At 40.5% G+C, this 22,197-nt stretch overlaps 2 protein-coding genes across 3 annotated transcripts; one reads left to right on the forward strand and one right to left on the reverse strand.

Annotated features, from left to right (window-relative positions):
* Positions 1 to 839: 839 nt before the first annotated feature.
* fsd1 (fibronectin type III and SPRY domain containing 1) lies at positions 840 to 12,552 on the forward strand. The gene is made up of 13 exons (XM_086090081.1): positions 840 to 1,037; positions 2,556 to 2,651; positions 2,741 to 2,872; positions 3,119 to 3,220; positions 3,393 to 3,415; positions 3,739 to 3,860; positions 4,230 to 4,439; positions 4,582 to 4,680; positions 4,758 to 4,905; positions 7,261 to 7,343; positions 7,425 to 7,676; positions 9,403 to 9,491; positions 9,565 to 12,552. Exons 1-13 carry the CDS (start codon positions 1,023 to 1,025, stop codon positions 9,673 to 9,675), a joined length of 1,482 nt encoding a protein of 493 aa, XP_085946207.1. The 5' UTR covers positions 840 to 1,022; the 3' UTR covers positions 9,676 to 12,552.
* A 2,615-nt stretch (positions 12,553 to 15,167) lies between these two features.
* Positions 15,168 to 22,029, reverse strand: LOC147166017 (signal-transducing adaptor protein 1-like). Of its 2 annotated transcripts, none has more exons than XM_086089185.1 (13): positions 21,842 to 22,029; positions 19,894 to 19,965; positions 19,114 to 19,233; positions 18,971 to 19,027; positions 18,721 to 18,872; positions 18,295 to 18,423; positions 17,983 to 18,052; positions 17,396 to 17,498; positions 17,223 to 17,297; positions 16,506 to 16,562; positions 16,388 to 16,420; positions 15,747 to 15,860; positions 15,168 to 15,507 (listed from the first exon to the last, which is right to left on the reverse strand). In XM_086089185.1, exons 1-13 carry the CDS (start codon positions 21,962 to 21,964, stop codon positions 15,461 to 15,463), a joined length of 1,152 nt encoding a protein of 383 aa, XP_085945311.1. In that variant the 5' UTR covers positions 21,965 to 22,029; the 3' UTR covers positions 15,168 to 15,460. The 2 variants fall into 2 exon arrangements, with proteins under 2 accessions (XP_085945311.1, XP_085945310.1); XM_086089184.1 differs by having other exon boundaries at positions 15,723 to 15,860.
* Positions 22,030 to 22,197: the final 168 nt, after the last annotated feature.

Genomic DNA, 22,197 nt, shown 5'->3' on the forward strand with positions numbered 1-22,197 from the left:
GTAAAAAGCACTGGTGTCACTGTTTTACAACTGCCAGACCAGCCTGATGCAATCATGTAGCCTAAATGCTAGCCTGTTAAGCATCTAAGCTGGATGAAATGGACATCTAACTTTGGAGACAAGTTATAAAACTTGGGAACCCTTACTTTTAGAATGAATTTTTGGGGGTGGGGGGAAACTACAAGTTTAGTGATGGAAATAACCTCAAAGCACCACTGTAAAAAGTGGCAATCTGCAAAATAAAATAAAAAATGGTAGGCCTACCTTTTTTCTATTAGTCATGTAGTCAACTATTAATCGAGGTGGGTGGAGGTCATTTTATAACTCATAAAATGCTGGAGGAGTTAAACTTCGATGACACATTTCTGATGGTGCTATTGCACCCCCTAGCTCTGGTGTAGCGCCATCCCTGAAGCAAAGATGAGTTAACAAAAATCTGCTGGAGAAAACTTTTTTTCCTCCAAGGAAATGGGCAAGGGCTTGTGTACCAGTTATGAATGCGCGTGCCTGATACCTAATTGTGCTGGTTCACGTGTAAATAATGAATTACAGGTTTAATTTGCATTGTCCTATTTTAGATTTGTTTTGACATGTGCTATAGTTGCTAAAAGTTACTCACTATGCACTCAGTAGTATTATTATTATTTTTAAATACAATACTCATTTAATCTTAATTATAAAGAGGCTACATTTTAGTTTGATTTATACTAAAGTAACATTACTCGAGTACAAATTATTGATGTCCGACTCTTCTCTCTCTTTTTCCCGTAAGGTCCCTGAAGGTAGCATCACGCCCAGCCGCAGCGGGAAACCCACAATCCACCAGTGACGCATGCGCGTTACGCTTAGCGGCCCTAAAGGCGTTGCTGCTCGCTTGGTGTCGGTCCGAAAGATGCGTCGCACCCCGGCAGCATCAGTACCAACTCCGCCGTGCTAATTCCCGGAAAGCGGGGCCGGACCAGATTAGTAACCGGCGGCTCTGTTTTGCGGCTCGACGGGAGCTGTAGTCCCGGGACGCCGAGATGGGAGACCAGAAGGTGAGCTCGAGTCCGAGGAACAGGTGTCTCTGATTGGGGGAGGACATTTGAGGGCGTAGTGTACAAAAGAAAGAGGACGAGAAGGCGGACTTTGTTGTTTGCCACAACCTTAAATGAATGACAGACATTCTGCTTTATACAATATTCTTTACTATTGTCGTTTCTGTTATGGTTATATTGGCATCGTTGGCCACGAACGGCCTGCCTCTCCCAACATGGACGCGGTCGGTCAACAGTGGCTGTATTCCTGATTTTAAAATACTAGATTGCAGGGGACACGTCATGGTAGTTACTAGTTAACGCCGGTTTATATGTTATTCTTCGCTGTGTCATTGAATGCGGTTGCTCCACTTCAATGGCTGCTCAGCTGCATAATTAAATTATGAATGCGCATCCTTCCGGCGGTGAAGTGGCCTCCTCGGCGCTCAGGTCAGGTGGCGTTAGCCAATCAGGACAAAGAAAATCCATCACGTGGCTGAAGGAGCCTCCAAGGCAACGTGACTCACCTAAACACTTCAGTAGGACACACAAATACATCAGACGTTTATTTTAGTCCTCCTCCCATTTGAAACGGGTACGGTGCAATAAACCTGGGAAATACTAACTTTTAGTCAAAGTATGTCTGTACAAGCATCAATAAGAATACTGCAAACAGTCGCACAATATGCGTCTATTCACGATTTTTCCTGTGGCACGGGTGTGCAAAGCGGGAGCCCAGATGGGGCATTCCCCCTATCCAAGGACATACATGCACACATTCACGCCATTTTTGCAGAAATGCCTTGTGTTCGTAGTGTGTATGTTCACAGACACAAAAATGAAGGATACCAAATAAAGAGCAGTGTTCCTACTCTGTTATGTCCCCGGGGTGCTTTTCTAAATCTGGCACAGGGTGTATTGAATCTGTGCAAGGAAGGTATAATAAAAATTTTAAAACTAGTATCAAGCATTCTGGAGAGAAAATTTGCTGATCTGCTGCATTGACGCTGTACATGTCTTGTTAGATATCCAATATGTTAGTTTTTTTTATACTCGATATAGATATAAATATCCACAGGAAGTTAGCATGAAGTAAGCAGATTAATTTGAAGCAGAAAGTGTTGTTGTTCAAGTGCTTTTGTCCAGCTCTTACAAGTGTTTCCGTGTCATGATAATCAGAGTCAAAGGAATGATTTGGATCTCTTGTGACTGAAGTCGTGTGTTCGTGTCGCATCAGTTGGTGCTGAGTGACGAGCATCAAAGTGAAGATGTATACTGCTGAGTTAGCTTGTAGCAATAGACACCGACTGGTTACCTGCCAAATACAATACTTGTCCTTTTTAAAATGTTTAAGTTAAGGTTTACATTGAATTAATAATCATTAGTTTAAACATTCAATGTGTAATGCATTCAAGTTAATCAAGTGTTTATTGTTTCTTGAGGATTTAGACAAGTTGACCTACTTATACTTGTATGACCATTATTAATGTTAAAATGTTTTGTAAATAAAAATTGAGTGCAACTCTTTCTTTCCTGCAGGAGTCTCTGCGTAAAATCACCCACACGCTGGCCACCAAGAACGACGAGATCTCAAATTTTGTCTGCAGTATCAAGCAGAGCCTGGACAACCTGGAAGTAAGGAAACACCAGTGGTGGATGAATGGACATGAATATAAAAATGGGCAGTCTCAACCTGTCATCCTTCTTTTTTCCTCCTCCACCAGGCCAACTCCGCCCGAGTGCAGGAGGACCTGGAGTCCGAGTTCAACTCCCTCCACTCGGTTTTGGATGAGATGAAGGAGAACATGTTGACGCGCATTAAACAGGAACGAGCCAGCCGCACGTACGAGCTGCAGGTAAGTCTTTACTGTGTACGCTCACCGGCCACATTATGAACACCTGCACAAACCTATGAAAACAGATACACAAGTTTTCAATAATTCTGCCGTTACAAAGACAATATTGCTCGCTTTTCAGTGGCTAGAGTAAACCCTCGCGGGGATAGGTACTGTGCCCTGCTGTTAGTAGTGGAAAAATTGCCTTGGGGCAATGCTTGACGTCTTTCTAATGGAATCAAACATTCTTTTTGTATCGTCACTCAGAATCAGCTGAGCGCCTGTTCCAAAGCGTTGGAGAGTTCGGAGGAGCTGCTGGAGCTGGCCAATCACACGCTTTGCTCCTCCGGAACGGACGGCTTCACGCAGGTATCTTGCGCAAGTGTTGGCCTGTAGCGCACTGACATAAAACAAAAAAACATTTATCCTTTTGGTGGCGTCAGCGACATGTTTAGTTGTAAATGTGACCTCAACAATCATGGGCGACAAACTCAGTTGTCTCTTCGCTTCGTATCTCCCCTCTCCTCCTCTTCCCCTCCAGGCAGCCAAAGACATTAAGGATAGGTATTGTACTCAGCCATCCATTGCTTCCATTTTGTTCTTTTTGCCCTTATGTAACCAGCCATCTCATTTGATAGCGTGCATGCGTTCAAAATGTAGTCACCCTTTTCTTAGACAATAAGCACTTTGGTAACTTTCCATTCAAGAGCCTTTTTGTTGTGGTGTTGTACCGTCCCGTGTCAACTCCCCCTCCCCGCCTCCTTGGATGAATGCTCCCCCTTCTAGCTCCGCCTTCCAGCGCCCATCAGGGCAATGCGCTCAGTGGTAGTCCTGGCAAGCATCCACTCATCTTCCTGTGTTTTGTGACACTCCTCTCTTGTCGGCAGCGTGACGATGGCTCCGGCCTTCCGCCTCTCCCTGAAGGCCAAGGCCAGCGACAACATGAGCCACTTGATGGTGGACTTCAGCCAGGAGAAGGCCCTGCTGCAGGGCCTCAAGTTTCTTCCAGGTCTGCATCATTTTTGGTGTAGGGTGCAAACCCCTGCTAGGATAGGGACCGAGCCCTGCCGCAAATTGCGCCAAAGGGCTCGTAATTGACGCCCCTCCACAAATGTTTATATTTGCCTAGATTCATATTTTTGATCAATCAATATACCAAAAAACATGTTATAACTTCTCTTACGTTACCCTTAAAAACAGATGGATTAGAAGATTGGATTGAAAAAATGCTCCACAAGTAGAAATGAAACTTAGTGTGGTACAAGTGAGTAATGTAATGAATAAAAAATCAATTATACAATTTTGCCAAGCAGAAGCTAATATAAATTGCACGCCAGTCATCCTCTCATTGACTGATCATTTTTTGTTGGTGTTGCAGTTCCGGCCACGCCGGAGATCCAGGTGTCCGAGTGCCAGGTGTGCGACAACACTGTGACTGTCGTCTGGACACTAGCGGAGCCCGACAGCAAAATAGACCACTACATCCTGGAGCATCGGCGGACCAACCATGAGGGTCCGCCACGCATCAGAGAGGACTTTCCTTGGATGGTTTTGGAGGGCATACGGGAGACGGAGCACACGCTCACAGGTTGGCTAAGGATTGTAAAGACTAGGGGTGGAAATTGGCGAGAAACTCGCGGTACATTGTAAATGAGAAGCTGTTCTCATTTGCTTTACTTGGTTGCACAAAGGAAATTATTATTATTCTTTGGTTGTGCTCTTATCATCAGGTCTGCGCTTTGACACACGCTTCATGACGTTCAGGGTGAGGGCGTGTAACAAGGCTGTGGCGGGAGATTTCTCCGAGACCGTTACACTGGAAACCCACGGTGAGTATGCGAGGGGCTCCTGAAAATCAACGCCACAAGCTGCGACATCGGCTAGCTCTCCTTTGCTTGTCCCCCAGCGTTCACTTTTAAATTGGACTCGGCCTCGGCCCACCAGAACTTGAAGATAGAGGACCTGAACGTGGAGTGGGATGGCAGCGCTGGGAAGATTCAGGACATTCGCAAGGAGAAGACTCGAACCAGCTCGCCCATGCAGTCTCCAGCCAGGTGTGTCTTAGGGAGTGCCGAAAACCAGCTCAGCAGAGCAGAACGGTGAATACGCTCCATGACTCAAAAACCCAGGTTACATTGAGAGACTCCTTGACATAGAAAGCTCTTAGTCTCTTAATTAAGATGTACCACTTCAACATATTTGCTTGACACAAATTAATTACTATGTTCTTGTTGGCACCATCTTGTGTTGTCTTAGGATATTACAGAAAGAGCACAGAATACGGAGAACTGCAATTTTTTTCAGTTTTTCAGCAAGTAGTTGAAAAAATGCCAATAGGGGAATTCCTGAGTTCACCTTTGTGCTAAAATGTTACATGCCAAGTGGAAGAAATGATATGCATTGATTTTGTGTCATTTTTTAAAAATTATAAGTATTTTTATAATGCAAGTTGACAGAAGTTTGGTTGGCAACATTATCCGATGCTGGCTCAAAACCAAATGCAGGACGCACAACAACACATTTGGCAAGATATGTTGTGTTGAGTGGAATGTACGTGGCCTTCATTCCACACATCTCAGATGTCATTGTCCTCATCATTGTCAGCATTGACGTGGAAGGGAGTTACTTGGAAGCTGATACCTTTCGGTAAAACTGAGAGGATTAAAAAACAGCTCATGCAAAATTTTTGTTTGTGTGGGTAACCCACAGTACAGTCCATGCCCCGGTTTTTGAGCCAAAATTCACCACATTTTTTGCTAAGAGAACTTTTTCCCCCTCAAAATTACCTATTTTGCTTGTCATCAAAAACTTCATTTTGTAGTGTATTGAACCATATACAGTAACTTACTTTATTGTTTTTAGCTAAGTTTTGTGTTCTTTTGTCTAACATTGATGTTTCTTAGCTGTAATTAAAGGAATCATTAATGCACTGTTTTTCATGTGCGTGCCTTGGACCTAACTCAAGTCTGAAGTGAAGAACCATTGTAAGCCCATTTATAAATGTTAGGTTTGAAAAATAATGCTCATGCTAAAAGGCAAATTCTTGCAGTCATTTGTGCTTTGAAGCGCGAACACCATGCAGAGGAGTTTCCTTAAAAGTACGGGACATATTTCGAGTAGCACTTGCTGACTGCCAAAAAACGGAAATGAGTCAAACATCAGATTTAAATGAAGCTGGTGCTTCTTCCAATCTTTTACCGTGTCCGTGTAAGCAGTGCAGTGCAAAACAGTGTAAACTAACTTTGAAGCCATAGTAGTTATAATTAGGAGTGGAGTGAACGCACAAAAGAAACACACTCTCACAGTGTCAATGTGATGTAAATTGCATATTGAAAAACTGTGAGCGTACCAAACTGATTCATCCCAATTGAATTCACTAACAGAACAGTGTAGATTTAGTCAGGCAGATTTCAGTCTTGACATGTTAAAGATTAGTAAAAAAAAATTTTTGTTTAACCTTATATAAAAAAAAAAAATCTTATGTAAAGTTTTGTTTTACAGGAATTACAACATTTTCATCAAGTGATTACATACTAGGGTAGCACAGTGTGGAGCCAGTCAGGCAGGTGTGAAGTTACAAGTCAGTCTTGGCATTCAATGCATTTTGTCATGTCATAAAAATAGGTCATATTTTGAATTGCAACAATTTACAGACCAATATTGGCATGATTGTGACGTTCAAGGAATTGGAAACAATTAGAACTCACATTATAAATAAACAACTTATGTAACGTCTTTGTTATACAGGAATTGCTTTGGTTTTTTTTTAAAGGTTGCATGCTACACCATAAAAAAAAAAAGACTTCCTTTTATCGAGTTGGCAAGATAATTTGGGTAGGAAACGCCCAGAGTGCCCTTTTTTTCAAGCTAATATCTTGGCAGATTTGTCATTAATATTATTGGCAGTACCCCATATCTCATCATCTAGCCTTGACTATATTCCTACTGGAGAATGCTTGCTGCCTGCTAATGCTATAGAAGGTAGGCAGTAGGGAAAAACAAAACAAAAATGATTAAAACTATCACATAAGACCAACCCAAACAATTTCAATATAAAAACTCAAAAATTAAATGGGTCTTTTAAAAAGTATTTTCCCATGTGTTTAATTAAAGGGAAGTCAGTTGATTTTTTTTTTTTAATTTTAGGTACTATGCACCCCTGCTAGATTAATATCTAATAAAACAGCCCACCATTTCATTTGTATTGAGTTATACTAGTGTTCTACTTCATAACTGTAGGGGGAGCTCTTGAGTAACAACATTCTTGACTGTTACGATCAAGTGGGCTGGAAGCTGTAAAAAAATAGCATCAAAATGGTGCTTCCTTGAATGGGTGATCCCGTAGGTCAGGTATGAGCAACCACAAGATAATTTGATAAATGCTATAATTTTGTCTCCTGTGTCTTCAGGTCAGCGCTGATGTCGCCCAAGAGAGCCCCGACGGCCCGACCCAACAGAGATCGCTTCACTGCAGAGTCCTATACAGTTTTGGGTAGGGACAACAAAAACAAATAAAACTGTGAAAACAGATCTGACGTGATAAGCGCTGACATCTAGATCATTCTACCCGTAGCCGACACAGCCATCGACGCCGGCCAGCAGTACTGGGAGGTGCGCTTCGACAAGGAGAGTAAGGCCTTCGCCGTGGGCGTGGCCGTGCGCAGCCTGGGCCGCTTCGACCAACTGGGGAAGAGCAGCGCGTCCTGGTGCATCCATCTCAACAACTGGCTCCAGCAGAGCCTCACCGCCAAGCACAACAACAAGGCCCGGACGCTGGACTGCCCCATCCCGAGCAGTATAGGAGTCTACTGTAACTACGACGAAGGTGCTTTTTATGTGGAATTTCCCCATTCAGCCGTACTGAGGAGGAATGTTGGCTTTATTTGACAACCTTCAAAATCGAAACACAATCTGTTACATTGACCAGTTTTCTCAGATTTTTTTCCAATCAAAATTTGCTGATCTCCCTCGTGGTAGATCGAAATCTGCAGCATAAAACCCTGATTAATACACCCCCACTTAGAAGATATGAATTAATTTTCCTTTTTACTTTAGTGTAGTAGCGCTAACCTACAAAAGCAAAACATTTATATATAATCAATCCTTTTTTGTAATACAGATTAATTTATTGCTTGTCTAGATATAAAGGGGATTTAGATGAAATAATTGCTTATTAAATCACAATATCAACGGGGGGGGGGGGGGGGGGGGTCGCAATTAGATTTTCAAAATCGTTAAACCCTATTTATAAATTATCTCAAAATAAATAAATATTCTTTTAAAAAATACATATTGGCTTTATGGCTTAGAATAGGAAAACCAACAAAAAAGGGATGGGGTTTTAGTCTAGTCAGGCATGGCATTCATGGGATATTAAGGGCATTGTGAAGTTGGTCTTAAGTTTAATTTTAAATGCAATTAGAGTCTTGAATTTAATTTGCCTTAAGCAAATATTAATAATTTCAGAACAAAACACTCTTTAAATGCTCTTTTGTCTTTGGTGGCAGCGAAGAAGCGCTGCCAATGTTAAATGATGTGCTACTTCAGGTTTGACAGGGAATTTTTGAATGCCAATATATCTGTCACTTAAGATGCGCATACGAAGCAGTTAATCACAAGTATGTAAAGCATTCCTTCACTCACAGACATCTAATATTATCTTCGTCGTCACCATCACAGAGTTAATCACCGTTGTCATTTTGGCCGTCATCCACTGCTGCAGATGTTGTGTGAGTGGCAGAATCGGCAGCAGGTGCTTATTCTGTTCTTAACTCTTTACTCTCCGCGGTTCAGGTATTAAGTCAACAAACGATTTCATCAGATTTCATTTTGTAGTACGAGTAACGATAGAAGTTGCAAGAAATATCAATAATGAATGAGATTGCAGATGTGTGAATATTCTAGTTAAAGGGGTAGTTTGCAGTAGTTAAACTGCCAGCAGGATTTGAATGCAGTCAGCAAGTAGTAGGGGTGTGAATTGCCTAGTACCTGGCGATTCGATTCGATACCGATTAATCCCGATGCGAATCTATACATTGATTATTGCGAATTTTTATTTTTATTTTTTTTACTCAAATTTAGAAAATACTAATCAGTAAACTTATACATGTACACTGTAAGAGTTGTATGAAAATGTATTTATTTATCTGAAAATTCAGGCTTATAACTGAGCCACTGCATTTAACAAACAGGTTGCAGTCGGTTTCCTGTTTGAACAGCACTGAAATAAAAATATTAAGGCTTAACGTTCCATTAATAGAACATTCTTCCATGCTTAATGTGTGAATCCTAACCCTAAGTAAGACGTTTTGTTGAATATTTATATATTTATTTATTAAATCGATTCGGCTGCATATCGAATCGATTCGAGAATTGCGCGCTGTAATATCGCGATATATTGCCGAATCGATTTTTTTCTAACACCCCTAGTAAGTAGTAAGTCAAACAAATCTGTGGCTTTATCAATTTTAATGTTTCATGAAACAATATGTAAACTCGTGGACTGCACTTCACTCTTACCACCGCTTTCATGTACTCATTGTGGCTGCCAGGCGTGCTGTCCTTCTTCAACGGCAAAACCAAGCAGCTGATGCACACCTTCAGGACCAAGTTCCAGCAGCCGCTCATCCCGGCGTTCATGGTGAGAACGACGGGAAATCGCGTGCCTTTTAACATCCGGCACTCACCGGATCTCTGCTTGTACTCCTTGGCAGGTGTGGAACGGCAGTTTCTCGGTGGTGACGGGCCTGCAGGTCCCTAGCGCGGTGCAGAGCGGTCAAAGGAAGAACAGCGGCACCAGCAGCTCCAACGCCAGCCTCACCTAGAACCCCACCCCGTCTCCTCCAGCACACCATCAAAGCCCCACCCACCCCACCGCATGACCGCAGGCGCTGGCGGCGTGTTATCCGTCCATCCCATGGCCCGCCGCGGGCAGAAGAGTTGGTATTAACAAGCCGCACGCACGCCGCACGGGCGCTTCCTTGGCTCGTCTCGCGGGTCCAACTCCGTCCCATGACTTAGCGCTGGCCGCTGCTCTTTTTCTTAAAGCCCTCCTTCACTCTCTCCCTGTGCCTTTCTTCTCATTTCCACATCGCCGCTGCGAGAGAGACGCCCTCCCCATTTCACGTTAAAGCATCTGTCAGTGTTTTCTGTGTTCATGACATCTGGCTTAGTGTTACTTATGCGCCAGTCTATTTAATCCAAATTAAAAACACGCTCTTTGCTAACGAATAGAACGTAGCGCTGAAAATCGTCCTCTTCACACAGCCAGTAACTCTCCTTTTGAATCCTACTTGACACATTTTGGGCTCTTTTCAGAGCTCTGCAGCTTGGCAGTGTTCGTCGGAACAACAATCCTGTAACTTTTAAATGAGCTCAGATGGCTCAGGTGGCATATTCAAACATTCTGTCATATTGAGTCAAAAGCCCCTTTTACATAGAGATCCTGCAAAATTTGGCAAATGTGCATTTATCCACCTTTGCCTTTTACATGAAACCCTGTGATATTCTCCAACTGTCATTAACAACAAAGAAGTCGCTGCTTGTCATCAGTTGTTGTTGTTGTTATTATTATTATTATTATTATTATTATTATTTACTGTAGTATCAGACAGTCACCTATTTTGCACAGAGATCCATCAAAATTCAATCCGCCTTTAAATTTTACACAGAACCCATCAACAAAGTCTTCTCAAGTATTTTTTTTTTCTGTTCTGACAAAGACCTTGCAAAATTTGACATGAATCTTTTTTGGACTTTTACACGGGACCCAGCTTTATATCATATATTGCTATGATTCTCTCAAAAACAACATAAGTCACTGCTTCTTATCGATCTTTTTTTTAAACACTAGTATCAGACAATCATTAGTTTTACACAAAGAGCCTGCAAAATTGCTGCATTGGATTCGCAACTGCAAGACATTGATCTGCCTTTGACTTTTTACATGAAACCCAGCAAAAGCAGGATATTGATGTGACTATGTTCACAACAGCAAAAGAGACACTACTTCTACAATTTTTTTTGGGGTTTTGGTTTTAATTGGTATCAGTAAGAACTTATTTTGAGTAGCACTTACTCGCAGAGCCTGCCAAACGGGTCAAAACATAACATACTGCATTCATCTGTGATTGACTTTACTACGAAACCCAGTGATAAAACCGCAACTGTCACTGCTTCACCTTTCGTTTTGTTTGTGGTATCAGACAGTCACCTGTTTTACGCTGAAGGCCTGTAAAATGGTCACATGGGAGCCGTAGCTGAAAACACGGCATTTAATCACCTTTGACTTTTACACAGAACCCAGTGGTATTGTTACACCTCTGTCATCAACAATGGTCACATCTTATCATTTTCTTCTTTTTTTTTTTTTACTATCAAAAAAATCTGCACTTTTACACAGAGAGCCTAAGGAACTATACCTAACAAAACATATTGCATTTAAAAGCCTTTTGACTTTCACACACAACCTAGCAAAAGTGGGATTTTGCTGCTTTGACACTGCACCATCATATATTATGTTATTCAGCAGTGCCTTGAGATACAAGTTTAATTGGTTATTAAAACACTTGTATCGCAAATCTTTTCCCAATGAAATCAAAGGAAAATACATGAATTTGTTCCATAATCCTCCCCCAAAAACAACTACAATTGGTGTAACATGTATTAATATTGTACTTTTTAAAAACATGCAGGAGGCACGTAATAATGATATAGATAAAATACAATTGAACAGTTTTTGTCCCATTCCATCAATTGTGAATGACCATTATGCTGCTCTTTTTGGTCTGCTGGTTGGTCACTTGGGGGCACTCTAAGCCATATACTGTTCATTGAGTCATTTTGACTTCTCTCTTCTCATGAGTACGCCACTAATATTAGCCATTCTACGCGAAGGATAAAGAATACATGACTGTATATTCTCTTTCTGCAATGGTAGTGTTCATTGAACAATCATTTTGCTTATAGCATCGTAATATTTAGCATTAAGCTAACGGACTCAAAAGTTAAGATAATACACAGTCATTTATTTTATTTTTATTTTTTTAATTGAACTGGCAAGTCGAGTCACTTGTATCTCAAGGCACAACTGTACTTAACGGATGGCAGCTGCTTTCAACGCAGCAGGGCTGGAGAAGTGAGTGTCATGTGGTACATACGGTGTAAAAGGGACTTTAGATGATAACGTTCCACCTCATTTCTAACCATGCTTACAATCGTTTTCTTGGAGAATCAGGGCTTATCTGAGGGCTTAGACATGGAACGTATTGCCAAGAAGGGATCCGCAAATAGACCAGTAACCTCACCAAACCTCATTCCTGATCTCAGTAAGCACTTTTTTTTTTTTGTTCCAACCAGTTGAAAAGATCTGTCTGCATGTGTCTTTTAACAAGCTTTGTATGATGTACGACCTAACTCATTTGGCAAGCGCTGAATAGGCTGCTGGAATTGGTGTGTGTATGTGTCTGTGTGTGCGTGTGCGCACTTTGACCTTTGCTCTGCTTCCTCATTGTTGCCCCGTTCTATCTTTGAGATGGGGAAAAAGGTGCGTGCTTAAATGAAGCACCCCGCGGCCGCTGGGAACATTTTTGTTTTCATTGACACGCTAGCCAGAATGCCACGCCACATTCTGTAAATAGCTCTTTTTTTTTCGTATTAACCTGTCACCATTCAGTGAGGTAATAAAGGAGTGAGAGAACTTGTGTCTGGCCTCGCCATTGGAATAAGTGATTCAAGGGATAATGGGAAAAAATGTGAAAAGATATTACAGCTGCAAGAGTGAAGCGCACATGCTCACCAAATGTCACGCTTTGCTCTGAAAACTGTTTTCATATTAACTTAACACCAAGTAAATAAAGAAGAGCAGAATACAATTAATGAGAGTTGGCTACAAAAATATTCAATTATTTTTAAAGTTGAAAGCACACAGGCAACCAAATGTTGACAGTAAAATTATGAAATCATAATTATTAAAGCTGCAAGAATTTACGCTCACTAAATGTTACACACTGTGCTGTAACTACTCCCCCCCCCCCCAATAATAACCACATAATCACCAATCTGTGAGATAGTAATAGAGTGTGAGCTCTGTTGTTGGACTAATGTCACCAACAGAAAAAGATGAAATAACAATTAAAGCTTAAAGCGCACATGCGAGCCACATCCTACACAGTGTACAACAAATACTTCATATGAACTCATTCACTGCCATTGACGGCTATAGACGTCAAAAACTCATTAGAACTATTTATATTTGTTGAAAAAAAAATCCACTCTCACATTTTTTTTATTGTACATTTAGAACAGATATACAATTTGTGATTAATCGTGAGTTAACTACTGAAGTCATGCGATTAATTACGATTAAATATTGTAATCGCCTGACGCCCCTAATTTTTAATAAGCTTTTTTTTTGTCAGGCGATTTACATTTTTGATGGTAATTAACTGCATGACTTCAATAGTCAACTCACGATTAATCACAAATGTTATATCTGTTCTAAATGTTCTTTAAAAAATAAAATAAAATCTAGGTTTTCATACTGTTAAATGTTAAACTAATAGAAATAGTTCAAATTAATTTTGAACGTCAATAGCCGTCAATGGCAGTGAATGAGTTAAATTATGACAAATCAGTGAGACCGTCAACAAGTGAGCGCGCTCTCTTAAGAACATGAGATGTGACCAACAGAGTGAAAATGTATGAAATCATCATTAAAGCTGCAAACTAATATGCCAACCAAATGTAACATCCAGACTGGAAGTTTTCATACAAACCAATTACCAACTAATAAGGTAGTTAACGAGTGAAATAATTGTGTTGAAAGAAGTGTGAAATTATCATGTAAGCAGAAAAGAACATTAAATGGGTCGTTGCATTAGTCACGTTAATCTAAAGTGGAAAAAAAAATTGTAGTTTCTCCATTGCTTCACCCATCTGCTGAAATTTGTGGAAATTTTCTTGACCGAGATAATACTGTAATTACCCTTTACTGGCTGGGCTCCTTCGTCTTAATTTATTTATGCCCCCCCAAAACATCAGAATCTGCCAAGGCTGAACAATGCTGTCGACATCAAGTAGATCAAAGAAAAACTAAAATGTCAGAAATCATCAACAGTCATGCAATAGTCATGGAGAAATTCCATAGTCCATTGTGCTAGCCTCACTACAAACAGTCATTGAATTTGACAGATTTTTTTGTGTAGCCTGACAGGCTGGCAAAGCAACAACTAGCAATTACCTTGCAGAGACTTTAATCTTCCCCTTCGTTCTATTCTAAATTTAGATGTGTGTAAAAAGATTGCGGTGATAATTTGTTTGCATTTGTTCGTTTATTTTATTTTATATATTTTATTCTTCTTTTTTTTTTTTATGTCACACACTCTGTGGTCCACAAAACATGCAGTTAAATCCAGTATTGTTGAGTAAGAGTGAGTGTCTGATTTCATCTCAAATTTGGTATTGGTGAATTTGCCAAGAACATATATTTCCTGGTGTTATGGGTGGAAATATGGAAGTAACTCTACTAGGAACTGTTTGGTCCGCAGGACCTATTGTCTAAATTTAGTTCTGTGGTAATTGAAACTATAAATGCCAAGAGCATCAAGTTGTTAAGATTTTCAAATATTGATTCAGTTCTGAATAACTTCTGATGTAAATGGAACCATTTAGTTCCAGGAACCTCAAATGCAAGTTAATTTAACATTTAAAGTGTGGTATATTTTCCAAATGGATCTCTATGGAATTCACATATCTCAGGAAAACGCCACAATCCACTGACATGGCTGCATTAGAGCGCCGCATTGTCACAAGTCCATATCTATGGAAGCGCGGAACTGCCAATGTGGAGTAAACATTTTTGACATTTAAATGTATTTGCAAGTACATTTGTCTTTTTTTGGCTAACTGCTCAAATCTTACCATTGAATCCGTTATGTCCATGGGGTATTGACTTGCACAAGTTTAGAAAAAAAATGCTACTGTTTATCAGTTGGCCAAAATTATACCAATGCACTAAAAAAAATTAAGCAGTTTATTCAAAAAAAAAGTGCATGATTTTAGTTTGTCATTTATTTACCCATAATGCCACTGGCTATGCAGATGCGCAAGTCAATACTACTAAATGCTACATTTTTTTAGTAATTAGCCTACAAGTACGTTCAAACATACTTACGAATATTATATTAACATGTTCAAATGGATTTTCTGGTCAAAAATGTTTACTCCATATAATATTGGCAGTTCCACACTTCCGTACAGATGTTCCATATTATGACCAAAAATATTGTCATAAACTTAAAAAAGCCAGACATCATCATATTATTATTGTTGTCTTTATTGACATCGGGTCCAACAATACACAATTAACACATGTGGGCTCTATTTACATCTGTGCCCACTTTCACATTTGTACACCTGGTGTCATCATCAAACCGCCAGCAGCTTGTTAGATGTGCGAAGGACGCCACGTTATCAGTGGGTCCCCCGGCAAGGCACCGACAATCCTCAGCACATGTGCAAGGGAAGGAAGAGAAAGTGCAGCAATGTCGTCATGGCGACAAACGTGTCGTCAACATTTTTCACATTTGGTTTGGTCGCGGCGGTCAGCTCTCACACTTTGGCCCTCTTCTCTAACCTCTGCTTGAGTTCCGATATGGCTGCAGGGGCAAGGACATTAACAGTCAAATCCGCAAGTGAGCATTCAAATACAATACCTCATTATTCTTATGGTGATTTCAATGTACTAGTTCTGGGATCATTTTGGGTGCCGAAAGCAGTTCCGTCCATGCGACAATACACATTGGCCTGGGGGGGACTATTATTATCCTTTTGGGCTCTGTAAACTCTGACTAGCGTTTTGTGTGTAGATTACCATCAAGAGAGAGTGTGGACGTACTCTGGCCGTGGGGGTCCGTGTGGTTCCTCAACCCGATGTGCCTGGACTTGGTGGTGGAGGGCTTTGAGGGAGACAGTGCTAACTTGCGAGGGGCGGGCGTCGGAGTTTCGGGCTCTGGACAGACAGGAAATCACATTTGTTTGACGTGGAAGCACAGGTCTATCTATCTATCTATCTTCTCTCTCATTTGTCTATCAATATATCCATAATCATGTATATACCAATCCATATTTCAATTGTCCATCTATGCAGCTGTCTGTCTCTTCTGGGGTATGGCCATCCATCCATCCATCCATCCAACCGTTTTTATTTTATCCATCCATCCATCCATCATTCAGAACAGTTTCTGACCTGACTGCACCATCATAACACCGGCTGGCCGAAACCTCTGATGTCACAATGTGGTAAGCCCCCCCCCCCCCCCCCCACACACACACAAAAATCTATACCATTGGTCAGTCCACACGTGTAGGTGTCATTTTTACAAATTTCTGACCAATCTAAAAAGTATTGAAAATGTCCTGCTTTCTTTGACAATGATGAATACATTTTTTTAGTGATTTATTTTTTTGTGTTTGCTAAAGACAACCAATTGTGTGTGTGGGGGGGGTTTCTCCATGGAAAAGTAATAAAAGACTCACCTGGCGAATGCTCCACTGTGGAATCTTTGTGTACTGTAAAGCGTGAGAACGGTGAGTCAGTGAGAGAACTAATATGAAGCCAGGCCTGTCAAGAGACAACCAGATAATAAATACTCACTGTTGTCATTCACATAGACATTGTCCTCCCCCTCTTCACTCTGCACTCTTGACAAGGCTGTGGAAAACAAATCAACGAAGGTGTCATTAGTGTGCATGACTGTCACTCAAAGATAACATTTGGAGTGTGAACACAACCGTAACGATCAGCTTCAGGATCCTCGAAATGTTTTTCACACAATGCAGTGGAAAGTTTTGCCAAGCCAGATATTTCGTTTTTGGCTCTCTCTTGTGTTTGCCCAACCCACGCACACAACTTGCTTATGTAATGATTTTTTATTAACGCCATTGTTTTTCTGCTCATCAAATCAATCGATAAGAACATGTAAATTCAAAGGAGATTATTTGGATATTAAAGCTCTTGGTAAGTGTCATCAACATATACAATGAAAATCTTTTATTTCAGATTTAGTTAAAACGGACACAGAGTTGAATTGACCCAGCAGCTTCAGTAGTTTTCCACAGAAACAAACAAAGTAGGAGGATTAAGAAGAAAAAAATCTCGACAAAAAAATTTAATAAAAAGGGACATTTTCTAGAATTTTTGTCTTGAAGTTTTATGGAGAGAAAAAAAAAACATTTTAATATGCCATGAGATAATATTTTTGCACATTCACGGGTGGTAATTTTGTACACATGTAAGGTGGAACAAAAAAAACTCAAAACAAAAAAAACTCCAGACATAATGTGGGTTAACGAGACCTGTGCGTGCTTGTACCTGGTTTGGGCTGTATAGCTGGTGGAGCGCCACGCACCCTCTTCTCCCCATTTTCATGATCCAAGCCAATGTAAGCTGCACAAACAACAAAAATAAAAATAAAAAGGTAAAAAAATTAAAAAAAAATTTAAAAGGCGACCGCGCACTTCGAAAAAAGTTTCAAATGTACTTACTAATGTTTTGCTCGTAGGTTTCTTCCCTGGCCAGAGACGTCAGAACTCCTTCTGTCACTTTTGAGAAGTAACTGACGATGTTGTGCAATGAGGGACACAGAACCTGCACACGCACGTACACAAACAATGTCAATATGGGAGGACAGAGAGGACATGCATTTTCTACAGAAAGGTGGGAGTCCGGATTCGAACCCCCTAACTGCTGTAAATTTACTGTTTCCTGAAAATAGCTCACCACACTGCCAATCGTGTTTTCAGTGCTAGCAACAAAAGTGAGTGCACACCCCAAGTGAAAATGTCCAAATTGAGCCCAAAGTGTTACTAGGCAATAATTAACAGGTGTAACTAGACAGATTAACTAAATCCTATTAAGGTCTTTCAAATCATTTTTCCCAAAATATATGTTTTTTATGCCCTTGCTATGCTTTACTAATTATTAAAAGTTACTTTTACTTTTGATTTTGCATACTTTGACGTGCATGATGTACAACAACCGTCGTAAACAATGGACACAAATACCATTCATTCATCATTCTCCAGTAATTAGTCAATTATGAGATGACGTCAGGTTTCAGAAATCTACTCACAGGATTGTCCACTTCGATGATGTAGCCGCCGTCCTGATTGCAGCTCACGCGGTAATGTTTGAAGATCGTCCTGAGTTTCATAAATGAGAATAATAAAAAAAATAAAATAAATAGACATCCATGCAGACATGCTGTAGTGCCTTGGTACATTAGCGTGCCATTAGAGAAACACCTGGTTAAAGCAAATCATCCAGTTCCACTTGATTGAGCGTGTGATCTTTTTCTAATGTAAAACATGTTCGCCGGCTTATTAAAGGGTTGGACACACTGTTATACTCCTCGTGGGTGTGGTGTGCGTATGTGCATTCGTACCCATTCATCTCTTCCCTGGTACTGATAGCGAAGTGGCCGTCCCTGCTGGGCCTCAGCAGAAGATTTCCTCGGGTGGCCTGTTGCTCCAGCATAATCTCTGCTTCCGTGCGGGACACCAGGTGGAAACAGCTACGGGGGCAGGCCACATGATGACGTCATCAAATGCGAGCAATTGACATGCCGATGAGCAAAAATAGCAACTTATTTCGTACGATTGTAAGATGCTATTTCAAAGTGGCAAATGGCGATGATCAAATGCGAACATGCTAGCAATTAGGTTATTATAGTTAACGAAAATTAATGGAGAAAAAAAGTTAAGTCAACAGTTCCTGTAAAAACTTTTGCGTTGTTGGTTGTCATCTTAATTGCACCGGCGCCTTTAGTAAATTATTCATCCGTTTCCGTGTCGTGAAAATGAATACTCACTCTGGCATTTCCATTTCCCTTGTGGGCTCCACGTCGGCAGTGGGAGAAGACGTTTGTTGGACGTCTCGGAGTCTCTCCTTCTCCTTTTTCACCACCTCTTCCAACCTAAGCAACTGGCCCGGCAACAGGTTCAGCATCGATGGCACCGACAGCTGCAAAGGCATGCAAAACGCCACAACATCATGTAATGCGCCAAACAGTAACCCCTAAACTGGAATATGAATAATAATGAGTGCGCAGTGAAGCAAACCTTGGCCACGGATTGAATGAAGCCCTTCCATAACTCCCGAGCCTCTGCATTCGGAGCCTGGAAAAGAAACGATTGGTCATGAATTTGACTTGCGTGCATGTATATGGATTAATTGTATTATAGTACTCTAGTATTTTCCTCACAGATAATTTGACGTCGCTGTCTTGGGTCTGCAGGCTCAGTTTGGCTGCGTCCAAGTTGTAATCAATTGAGTTGTCATCTGTGATCGTGATGAACCCGCTGAGCTCCAGCTTCTCAATGTACTGTTGAAGCACACGTCAACATTCAGCTAACATGCTACTAGTTTGTACGTGAAGTGAATTCATTGAATTATAACTGTTTGATTTATAATATTACTATTTAGAAGTGGACATCACTGCTTTAATTTACTCAGTATGTCTCTGTGTGAGAATTCAAGGTGATGTGGGGGGTTGAAGCGAATGTGTTAATTAGATTCCTTTGTCTTTTACAAACCGGTTGAGCAGGAGGGGGTTTAGTGACACCTCTTCTGGCTCTGAAAACAACGTAAATCTTTATCTTGTGAGAGGAGGGGGAACATTTTGGGCTACGCGTAGTGATGTATCATGTGACTGTCTGAGAAGGAGAGGATTGGCCGAAGAAGACGAGGGAGGGGTTTCGAGGAGTCACGAAAGGATACTAGTGCCTGAAACTGGGGGAGTAGCGACACACGTGAGGGCCGTTTGGCCGTGCTCATGTGTCCATAAGCTTATGTGAAAATAAATCCTGATTTCACCGATCTCATTGTCTGAGTTTGATAATCAACATTATGAACACGGGGAAACAAGAACGATTTCCCAACATACGCTAACACAAGACTGCAACTTAAATACAACACAGGCAAATTAATGAGTTGGGTTTTTTTTAAACCATGTAATTGATGAGTTTTTTTTTTTGTCAGTTACCTCAGTGTCCCTCTTGTCGTTGAAGAAGAAAAGCGTGTTGCCGCACAGACAGGTCCACAGCTTGCGAGATTTCTACATTGGCACACAAGAGGAGAAGATGGATAACGTTAAGCAATGATTGGGAATTATACAGAGAAAATTCCCTTAAACGAACGAGCCAGCGAGGTAAAATATTCCCGATCATTGGATGATGATGGAGGAGTACATATGTATTATTATTACGGCTTGCACACAATGTTTCCAGTGATACTGGTGAACATATCATTATGTGGTTACAAAGTCTCAAGCTGCCAGTATTGGCATTTAATCAAAATTTCTTATGGGAAATTATAGTACCATTTGAATTACAAATCTATTCTATTTAAGAGCCTGGAAGACTTATTACTTGTTAGAATTTTTTATTTTTTCCGATGATCATTCATTTTAGAAACCCACTATTGATTTCAATAATATGAAGGGGTAAAAAAACTCATCACATCAACATACATTTTTATATTTAATCGTAGGTCTAGTAATTGAGAATTATGTTACATAGGTCGCGCCTCACCTCCCAGAAAGCCGACATATTTGGCCGCCGTCTTTCTGCTACGGATACGCGAATGAGACAAACTTCCATCGTAGAAATTGGTGGAAGCCTTGCGAAAGTGCAGTGACTGACATGTAACGGCCCGTACAAAGGATTGGTACATAAGTCCGTATGAATGTGTGTTGTCAAAGGACATTATATTGTACTTGCTGTACTGTGATTGTGTTGCTCACATTGATGATGCTATCCTGTGTCGAAATTTCGTTTACGACTTTCCGGCACTACCCAGTCCGCTTTGTTTCAATTAAAAAAAAAAAAACAATGACCAAAAAAACAAACCCCACAAAATGCCAAACAAAACAGAAAACACACTTGTGGAGCTCGACGATATTTGTAATGCCGAGGTTTGCTTGACTTTGGAGGCAAATTTCTGCAATACTGTAATACTGGTTATTTGATTGTGAAATGAACCACTGCCTTTGGCACCCTTGAACATGTACTTGGCACTATTTCCTGGTGTATCAGTTGGCAAACGACAACAAAAATCTGCGCTTACTCTATGCCGTGACTTAATGTTTCCACACACAATTAAGAAGGGAAATGACACAAACACAAATGTTTAACCCACATATGAGCCACTAAGAACTTGATTGTGCTTAGTCATTTTGTTGTTGTCATTTTCAAATTAGATGCAGAAATGAATAGCAAAAAGGCAAATTTTGAAGGTGTATAGTGGCCTACGTCAAAGTTTGCTTCCAATTTTGACACGTATGGACTGGAGCAGTCCATTATTCCACTCAGCACATTCATCCGTTTAAAACACTGGGCCAACAACAATTTCCAAGATAGCCGCACCTATGAAAACAGGCTTCACCTCCCTCAAAAACTTCTCAGTGGGGTTTGGAGATGAAAAGAGTATGAAAAAAAATTATGAATGTTCAGAATAAAAGTTAAATCTGAGAAAAGTTCAGAAAGTTTAGTACGACACTTTGTGTCCAAAATTCTACAATTGTCATCTATATTTTCATCTTAATAGAAAATCATGTTTTTGCACACATGCATATATTTGGACGATATAATGTAGAAATCAATAGTTTTACATTGCATTGATTTTGTTTTCTTTACAGTGATATGATAAACAGGTCAGATCGACCCATTGATTTGAAATCATGACAAAATTAACCATTGTTATCCAAGTACGCTTTGTTTATCAGTCATTATATTAAAATTTTCCTTTTGAATGCATACATTGGAAAACATAAAATATCAAAGTTTGACATGCATTTATTTAAAAGACAACTGTCGCATAAAAAAAAAAAATCCCCCCATCATGTACCCGCTGACTTGAAATCACAACAAAATGAACCATCTTCATTGTATATGTTAATTCCACTTTGATCAGAATTCATTCCCTTTACTCACCTTGTCTTTAAAGGACCGTTTCTCCAGGTATCCTTCATAGTAACAGTGTGGCATCAGAGTAAAGGGGCGCCCTTGTCGCTTGTGCATGTTGAATGGGAATTCTTCTGCAAAGTAATCACGCATCAACACCAGAGCATGTCCTTGATCTGACTAAGAGGCTGCTACTCGAGTGAAGTGAAGATATAGTCCACGAAATCGGTGTGCGTGCGCACGTACCCACGATGTATTTCCTAAGCATTGGAAAGCACCTGACTTCATGTCACAAAGTTGAAGAACGAGTCAAACTGGATGTATTTGCTTTTCCCCTGCAGCGAGCCAACAACATTAGACATTATAATGTTATATAATTTTTTTAG

This window comes from Leptonotus elevatus, chromosome 11 (genome assembly GCF_054856555.1).
Source record: "Leptonotus elevatus isolate MCC_2025b chromosome 11, RoL_Lele_1.0, whole genome shotgun sequence".
NCBI classification, from domain to species: domain Eukaryota; kingdom Metazoa; phylum Chordata; class Actinopteri; order Syngnathiformes; family Syngnathidae; genus Leptonotus; species Leptonotus elevatus.